Raw genomic sequence first — 8,264 nt, 5'->3', positions numbered from 1 at the left:
TCCTTGCAGCGCTGATGTCCGTGAAGGAGATGGCAAAGGGCATCACGTACGACGACCCCATTAAAACCAGGTGCGTTCCTGGGGAAGGAGCTGCCGCGGGGACTCCCGCAGCCTCCTTGCACCCCAGCTCTGCCACGGGCCCGCCGCGTGACGCCCACGCAGACCCGGAGGCCAGGCGGGACCGAGCGGGGCGCGGGCGTGGGGAGGTGCTCCCGCCCCGCCCCGGTGAGGAGCCGTGTGCCATGCAGCAGAGGAAGGCGACAGGCTGCCCCTTCCCCGCTGCTCTGGCGCCGCGTTGCAGGGCAGGCGGGAGCTGCAACCAGCCAAGGGCGGAGCGGGGAGTCGCAGGCACGGTGCAGGGCCTGGACTTGGCCGTGGGCTCCCCGGTCACTGGCTTGCACGAGGGGAAGGTCCCTTGTGGGCTGGGGTCTGTTCTGGGGGAGTTGGGGGCGCTGCTTTGACTTAGCGCGGTGCCCCCAGGGGCAAGGGGGAGCGCTGAGTGGCTCTGCTCCGGGCTGACCCCTCTGTGTCCCGGTCAGCTGGCGGGCACCGCGCCACATCTTGGGCATGTCGGAGGCGCGGCACGAGCGCGTGCGCAAGAAGTTTCACATCCTGGTGGAGGGTGAGGGCATCCCACCGCCCATCAAGAGCTTCAAGGAGATGAAGTTCCCTGCAGGTGATGCGGGGAGGGGGCGTTGCTGGGGCGGGGCACAGGTGTGCAGTGGGGTGCAGACCAATGCAGAGCTCCCCTAGCCAGGTTGCAGGTCGCGAGGAGAGCGTGGCTTCGTGCCCCCAGTTCTCTGTCTGCTGGCCGGGGGCCTGGGTGGATGCGTGTTGCTGGCCCAAGGTGGCACGGGGTCCGGTGGAGGGGCCACAGTGCCGTGGTGCTGACCCCTCCCTGTTGTCACGTGCACAGCCATCCTGCGGGGCCTGAAGAAGAAGGGGATCCAGCAGCCGACACCCATCCAGATCCAGGGCATCCCCACCATGTGAGTGCTCGGCCCAGCCGCGGTGCTGCTTCGTTCCCTGCCCAGTGGTGTGGGTGGGGCAGCCGGCCGCTGCCAGCGCCCCGGCTAGCTGGCTGGCAGGGCGTGCTCGGCCCTGGGCTGACCCTGCCCCTGCGTTTCCGGCAGCCTCTCTGGCAGGGACATGATTGGCATTGCGTTCACCGGTTCCGGGAAGACTCTGGTGTTCACCCTCCCGGTTATTATGTTCTGCCTGGAGCAGGAGAAGAGGTTGCCGTTCTCCAAGAGGGAAGGGCCCTATGGGCTCATCATCTGCCCCTCGGTGAGCACGCGTGCCCCCACTGCCGGGTCATGATGAAGGGATATGGGCACCAGCGCACGAGAGCTGTCAGGGTGGGCCAGCTGCAACAGGCCTGGGGTGGGGCCGGGGAGGCAGGTGTTGGTGCCGGCCAGCTGGGAGCCTTGTCTTTGGGGTGACAGACTGTTGTCTGCAGCGGGAGCTGGCCCGGCAGACCCATGGCATCCTGGAGTACTACTGCCGCCTGCTGCAGGAGGATGGGCTGCCCCCACTGCGCTGCGCTCTCTGCATTGGGGGCATGTCCGTCAAGGAACAGATGGAGACCATCAAGCAGTAAGTCCTGTTCGCCGGCTGGTCAAGGCAGCACCACCAGAGCTCTGCTCTGCTCCCCGGGCCTGGCACCAAGGGAGAAGATCGCATGCAGCAGCCAGCTATCCCAGGCCTGGCTGGGCGGTTGCCTTGAGCCTGGGGGAGGGCACTTGGCCTGAGCTTGCGGGATGGGCACATGGGAGGCCACACAGCACAGTTGCTTCCTGCCCTGTGCTTGTTTTCTGCCTGCAGTGGCGTGCACATGATGGTGGCCACGCCCGGGCGCCTCATGGATCTGCTGCAGAAGAAGATGGTGAGCCTGGACATCTGCCGCTACCTGGCGCTGGATGAGGCTGACCGCATGATCGACATGGGCTTTGAGGGAGATATCCGCACCATCTTCTCCTACTTCAAGGTACCAGCGGGGAAACCAGTGAGCATGGGCTCCTGCCCCCGGGGCCTGCTGCCAGCAGAATGCCCTCCCATGCTCTGAGTGCTGCGCAGTTTCAGGCCACCTCCTGGCTGTCCGAGGGGGTGGTGGTGCTATGGCTGGATTTCCTGTGGCCTGGGCAGACTCCTGCTGGCTGCCACAGTGGCTAGCAGCTCAGGCGCCTCAGCCCTAGGGCTCTGCCCTGTCCTGGGCCTGTGGTTCTTTGTGGCCCCCATGGTTGCCGGGCTTCCCACTTGCCACACCTGGCTTCCGGCCCACGGGGCACAGCCACTGGCATGAGTGCTGCTAAAGTAGGCGCATGGGACTCGCGGAGTAACATTGGGTCATGTTCATCCGCCTGACGTGCTTGCAGGGCCAGCGGCAGACCCTCCTCTTCAGCGCCACCATGCCCAAGAAGATCCAGAATTTTGCCAAGAGTGCCCTGGTGAAGCCCATCACCATCAACGTGGGGCGAGCGGGAGCAGCCAGCCTGGATGTCGTGCAGGTGAGGGCCTGGAGGGGGTGTTTGCATGGGGAGGGGACACCCACACAGGCAGGCTCCTGGGGTCTGAGTGTCCCTAACCTTTCCCTGCTGAGGGCTCAGGGCACAGCAGCCGGGTCACAGGTGCTCTGCTCTGACCTTTGCCACATGCCCATGCGCAGGAGGTAGAGTACGTGAAGGAGGAGGCCAAGATGGTGTACCTGCTTGAGTGCCTGCAGAAAACTCCACCGCCCGTGAGTTCCACACTGCAGCTGCTCGGGGCTTGGGAAACCTGTGGGTGATGGGAGCTGCTTGGGCAGCATGGGAGAGGCTTCTGGCACTGTCACTGCTGTCAGCCCCTGGGCTGGGGCAGGAGGGCCCACGAGCCTGCACCTAAGAACCGTCTCTCCAGGACCCAGTGGGGGTTGGGGAGGGAGAGAGGGCAGCGCTGGCACCTGGCCAGCCAGGTGGGGCCCTGGCTCCCTCCAGCAGAGGCTGGGCCTGTGGCCCCTGACGCCAGCTCCTGCGGCAGGTGTTGATCTTTGCGGAGAAGAAGGCAGACGTCGACGCGATCCATGAGTACCTGCTGCTCAAGGGTGTGGAGGCCGTAGCCATACATGGAGGGAAAGGTCAGCGCAAGTGGTGGGGCGATGTCCACCGTGTGCACCCGTGGGGCCACGTGCAGCCTGCAGAGTGCTTCCCCGTGCAATGGGAGCTGCCCACATGCCCTTGCAGGGCACGTGCTGGGCTCGCCACATGGGCAAGCCCTGGGCAAAGACAGTTGGGCTCAATTCCCATGTCTGGGCATGGCCCATGCACCGGGCCCCACAGCCAGCGTCAGTGCAGGGGGTGGGGGTGTTGCACTCACAGGGTATGGTCCCCACTAACTGCTGGCGCCGGCCCCACAGACCAAGAAGAGCGGACAAAAGCCATCGAGGCCTTCCGGGACGGGAAGAAGGATGTCCTGGTTGCCACGGACGTGGCCTCCAAGGGCCTGGACTTCCCGGCTATCCAGCACGTCATCAACTATGACATGCCAGAGGAGATCGAGAACTATGGTGGGTAGGTGTTCTGGGCCTTCCTGTGGGTCCCACCGGGTGTGAGCAGCTTGCTGTGCCGGCACTGTGATGGGGTGGAGGAGGGACACTTGGTGCTGGGCTTGGTTCCCAGGTGGTGGGAGATGGGGGTCCATGTTCAGGCTCCTGCTTTGGTCCCCTGGCCCTGACCACACCCGTCTTCCCACAGTGCACCGCATTGGGCGTACGGGCCGCTCGGGGAACACGGGCATCGCCACCACCTTCATCAACAAAGCCTGCGGTGAGGAGCATGGGGGGTGGTCTGCTGGGCTGGGGCACACTGAGCTGGGCAGGGTGTCCTCCACTGACCCCGTGTGCATTGCCAAGCCAGTGATGGGGTAGTGCCAGGTGGGTACTGGTGGAGCCATGAGGAGCCCAGTGGCTGAGGCTGTGTTGGCCCGGGGTCGGGATGGGGAGGGTGCTCCTCTTCTGTGGTCAAGCTGCCCTGTGCCCCACACCGTGAGGTGCTGCACTATGGGGGGGCGCTGTGCTATCCTTCCCACCTGGGGCCCTGCTCTGCCCCACAGCCTTGTGTTCAGTGTGCCCTGCGCTGCAGGCTCCTTCTGGCATCTGTGCCTGGAGCCTGTGCTGAGCTGCCCCTTTGCCCCCAGACGAGTCGGTGCTCATGGACCTGAAGGCGCTGCTGCTGGAGGCCAAGCAGAAGGTACCACCTGTGCTCCAGGTGCTGCACTGCGGGGACGAGACCATGCTGGACATCGGAGGTGAGAGGCTGGGGGGAGGTGGCACTTCTGCTGCCGTTCTGGCCCTAGGAAGGGCTGGGTCCTGTCCAGGAAAGGGGGCACTGAGGCAGGGGAGGGCGAGAGCAGCTGCTGGTTGCTTGAGCCGCGCGCTCTGGCAGTGGCTGCGCTTCTGGGGCTGTTACTCTCCCAAGAGCTGCGGGAGCTCCCCCATTCCAGGCAGTGCCCTGTCCCTGCCCGAGCTCACTCATCCTTCTTCCTGTCACAGGGGAGAGGGGCTGTGCCTTCTGCGGGGGACTGGGCCATCGCATCACAGACTGCCCCAAGCTGGAAGCCATGCAGACCAAGCAAGTCAGCAACATCGGCCGCAAAGACTACCTGGCCCACAGCTCCATGGACTTCTAGGGCTGCCCGCCGGGCACCAGCCCCTGCCCAGATGCTGTGAAGGGTGGGGGAAGGGGAAGGTGGCTGCTCCCTGGGCAAGTGCCAGTCGCACCAGGAAGGCCATGTTAGCGCCAGGCGGCTGGTCCCTGCATCTCAGGCAGCCACGCCACGGCCTGCTCCAGGCCCCTGGTGCATGCTGCCCATTCCCTGCTGCTCCAGAGCCGGGCTGCAGTTCTGGTGCTGGGAGGAAGTGCTGTGCCATGCAGCAACAGCCTCTTACATCAGCCCTACTGTTGACACGCTGGGATTGAGCAAGTGGGAGCCTCCGGGCCAGATGCACAGCACCGGCCCAGGGGGATTTGGGTGGGGGGAGCTGGAGGGCAGTAGGGACAGTCTGCTAGCCCAGGCCGGCCCGGCCCGGCCAAGCCCCTTGGCTCCACCTGGCAGGGCCTGGCACAGAGATTCTGCCAGGATGCCCTTGGCCCTGCCAGGACTGTTCCCCAGTCTAGGGGATGCTCAGCATCTTCCTGGGGCTGCTGGGCTGGGCAGGAAGGGGCAGTCCTAGTCCTCAGCACCACCCCCTTTGCCTCAAGCAGGGGCTGTGAGAGCCTGCCTAGGGCAGACTCGCAGCCCCGCCTGCCCGTTCTGCCCCACTGCTCTGCTCTGGCGGGGGCAGGGCCAGCTCCACGGCTCACACGCCAGAAAGGGGAAGTGGATGCAGAGGGGAAGTCTGCCCCCGCACTCCTGCGACAGCAGCCCCAGCTCCTGTGGCCAACGGCTCCACAACCCAGGCAGCTCAGGCCATGGAGGGGCCCGTGAAGGATGGGATCCTTTATGTCCAGCACTTCAAATTTGGAAAGGTAATGGGCAGGGCTGGGCTCCAGGCCTTGCTGGCCAGGGGAAGGGGCGTGTGGTCTCAGCACCACACCTGGGTGCCAGGGGAGGCAGCCGCAACCAGCAGTCCTGGTGCTCCTGACTGCTGTGGGTGCTGCCTGCGGCAGGCGCAAAGGGCAATAAAAGCTTTTACAGAGTGCAACGTGGTGCGTGTGAGTGGGGGGCAGATGCGGAAGCCCCTCGCCTTCCCTGGGGCTGAGCCCTGCTGCTCTGCCGTTGTCCCAGGATGGGTAGGGACCAGTGCTTGCCAGCAGCCCAAGTGGAATGGGGATGGTGACTGGGGCCCAGTCCCCTCATGTGGCTTGGGTTTGCAGCCAACTACCCCACAAGCACCACGGTCCCTACAGCCGTGGTCAGGCTCTGACCTTCACAGGCAGCAGCTGCAGGCGGGCTTTCAAGGCAAAGCCTCGATTGCCTCCTGTCCTAGAGGTGCCAGGTCCCCCAGCAACCTGCCCAGCCCAGCCCGGGTGCCCTTGCAGGGCACGGGAGAGAGGCTTCCTGCAAGCTGCAACCCTATCCCTCAAGTTGGAAACGGGTCCGGCCTAGGCTGGGTTGCAGCCCAGCTGGACCAGTGCCAGGCTGGGAGCACAGTGCCCATCTGGGCAGCCCCCATCTCCCAGCACAGGCAGAGCAGAGCAGGCAGGTGCAGCCCCCACATGGGGTGGGCAGTGCAGCCATGGCTGGCGGTGCTTCTGGGCCTGTCTGCCCTGTCTCCTCAGCCAACACGTGGGGACTGCAAGAGGAGGCTGCAGCTGCCCCGTGCCCTCACCTCGTGACCCGCTGGCTGCTGCAGAGCTTCCCCCGGGAGGAAGGGGTGGGTGGTGCTGGCGGGAGCGGGCCCATGTGTCAGGTGCAGGGCTGCTGTTGGTCGTGGGCGCAAACAGCCCTAAATGGCCTGATTTGCATAGGGCCTAGGCTGGAACAGCTGGTCCATCCCACCTGCCGGGCCCCAAGGGGCAGCACGAGGCTGGCCACAGCCTCCCGGCCCGGATGCCTGGGCTCTGTTCTAGGAGCTGCTGGGCCCAGAGGAAGGGCGTGAGACACCGGCGGGCTGAGCCTGTGGCCCTCAGGGCAGGCGCAGGCTCCAGCTTGAGCGGGTGCTGCAGGGGCAGGTTGCCTGCACGAGGGTCCCCTTTCCCTGCCTGTCGGTAGCTCCAAGCAGCATCCTACCAGCTCCATCCCTGGCCCAAGGGTGCTGAGCCCTGCTCATCTACCCACCCCCAGAGGTCCTGGAAGAAGGTGCGGGCGCAGCTGTTCGCGGCTGGCCCGTCAGGCGTGGCCCGCATGGAGCAGTTTGCGGTGCGGGACGGTTCGGGGCCCGAGAAGACATCGCTGCGCCGGGGCGAACGCCGGGTGCTCCGGCTGGCCGACTGTGTGTCCGTGGGGCCTGCCGGCAGCGAGGGCTGCCCCCGTGGCACGGCCGCCTTCTGCCTCCGCACCCTGGACAAGAGCCACGTGCTGGCGGCCGAGCAGCCTGACGAGTGGGTGGCGCAGCTCTGCCAACTGGCCTTCCAGGTATGGTGGACCCTGGCCAGGGGGTGGCACAGGTGGGCGGCTGCATCCAGCACCATGGAGTTGTGGGAGGCTCAGGCGGTGCTGCAGCCGATCTGCCCCCTCCCCAGCCCCTGGAGGTCCCGTGGTCGAGTCCGTGGACCTGCCCAAGCTCCACGTGTTCCCCACTCCAGCTCCCTGCAGCTCTGCTCCCCAGGCGGTGGACGCGGCTCACCTCTCTGCTTTTCAGGGCACAAAGGAGATGGCTCCAGGCAGCAACAGGGCCTCGCCCAGCTCTGGCCTCTGCATGGAGGAGAACACGATCTACTCGTCCTGGCACGCACGTAGGTGCGGGGGGCTGGTGCCTGCCCTGGCGCGTGGGTGGACACGCCTTACAGCCGGTGGGGGGTGGGCTGTCACGCCCTCGCAGGAGCCAGGGCTGCAGTGTCAACGTGGGCTCCGTTCCTCCGCCAGCGAACGAGTTCCCAGTACTGCTGCTCCGGACCGAGGCCTCCACCCGCTGCGGCCTGAGCGGGCGCTACCTGCTGGCCGTGCTGCCCGAGCGCCTGGTGCTGAAGGAGCTGCAGACGCGGCAGCTGTTGCTTGCCTGGCCCTACCCCTTCCTGCGCAAGTTCGGCCAGGACCAGGTACCTGCGTGGCTCCACAAGCCTGGCACCCCGTGCCCCACTCCTTCCCTGCAGTGTCGCGGGGGGAGGGAGGTCCTGGGGCCCTGGCCTTCCCTGCCCCTTACCCCCAGCTGCCCGCAGGCCATGCTGTCCTTCGAGGCCGGCCGCCGCTGCGACTCTGGTGAGGGCGTCTTCACCTTCAGCACGGGCCACGCTGCCGAGATCTGTGGTCTCATATCCGCTGCCATCGCCCGCCAGAGGAACCAGGAGCCCTGGCAGCACCCCGCCAGCGGCCCCGAGGGGGCACCATCAGCGTCCTGGGCCCTCGAGGATGGAGGGGCCGCGCCGCCCGCCTGGCTCCGGCCCGAGCACCCTCCGCCCCAGCCCTGCTCACGGGAGCCAGGGGCTCCAGACAGGGTGGACCACACCTTCCCCGTCATCTACGCCTCCATTGTCCGGGGCCTGCAGCCCCTGCCTGCTGGGGTCCAGCGGGAGCCGGAGCCGGAGCCGGGGGCCTGGGGCCAGCAGCCCTCCGAGCACCTGTACGAGAACCTGTGCGGCCTGGAGCCAGACTGCCCGGGGCGGGGCCTGGACCAGGCGGCCCCGAGCTGG

General features: G+C 66.5%; 2 protein-coding genes across 3 annotated transcripts in view; both read left to right on the top strand.

Moving 5' to 3' along the window:
* Positions 1–12: 12 nt before the first annotated feature.
* Positions 13–5,432, top strand: DDX41 (DEAD-box helicase 41). Of its 2 annotated transcripts, none has more exons than XM_025191781.1 (13): positions 13–70; positions 540–676; positions 917–989; positions 1,134–1,287; positions 1,460–1,596; positions 1,825–1,987; positions 2,376–2,507; positions 2,666–2,737; positions 3,016–3,112; positions 3,392–3,545; positions 3,729–3,800; positions 4,171–4,281; positions 4,526–5,432. In XM_025191781.1, exons 1-13 carry the CDS (start codon positions 15–17, stop codon positions 4,950–4,952), a joined length of 1,785 nt encoding a protein of 594 aa, XP_025047566.1. In that variant the 5' UTR covers positions 13–14; the 3' UTR covers positions 4,953–5,432. The 2 variants fall into 2 exon arrangements, with proteins under 2 accessions (XP_025047566.1, XP_006035662.1); XM_006035600.3 differs by having other exon boundaries at positions 3,392–3,541; positions 4,526–4,798.
* DOK3 (docking protein 3) overlaps positions 5,370–8,264 on the top strand; it is a 4,547-nt gene continuing 1,652 nt past the window's right edge. Inside the window, exons 1-5 of the mRNA XM_025191792.1 lie at positions 5,370–5,501; positions 6,760–7,050; positions 7,277–7,370; positions 7,501–7,673; positions 7,794–8,259. Of these exons, the coding sequence (XP_025047577.1) occupies positions 5,445–5,501; positions 6,760–7,050; positions 7,277–7,370; positions 7,501–7,673; positions 7,794–8,259 (1,081 nt within the window). The 5' untranslated portion in view covers positions 5,370–5,444. The remainder of the gene's footprint in view (positions 5,502–6,759; positions 7,051–7,276; positions 7,371–7,500; positions 7,674–7,793; positions 8,260–8,264) is intronic.

This window comes from Alligator sinensis, unplaced genomic scaffold (assembly GCF_000455745.1).
Source record: "Alligator sinensis unplaced genomic scaffold, ASM45574v1 scaffold1170_1, whole genome shotgun sequence".
Classification (NCBI taxonomy): Eukaryota; Metazoa; Chordata; order Crocodylia; family Alligatoridae; genus Alligator; species Alligator sinensis.
The sequence above is the reverse complement of the archived record's forward strand: the minus strand, read 5'-3'. Positions and strand labels throughout refer to the sequence as shown.

Bases quoted from the DNA above. Each gene is read 5' to 3' on its own strand.
- DDX41 (XM_025191781.1), top strand. From the start codon at position 15: ATGTCCGTGAAGGAGATGGCAAAGGGCATCACGTACGACGACCCCATT. The intron at 990-1,133 runs GTGAGTGCTCGG...CGTTTCCGGCAG, and splicing joins ATCCAGGGCATCCCCACCAT to CCTCTCTGGCAGGGACATGA. The intron at 2,508-2,665 runs GTGAGGGCCTGG...GCCCATGCGCAG, and splicing joins CCAGCCTGGATGTCGTGCAG to GAGGTAGAGTACGTGAAGGA.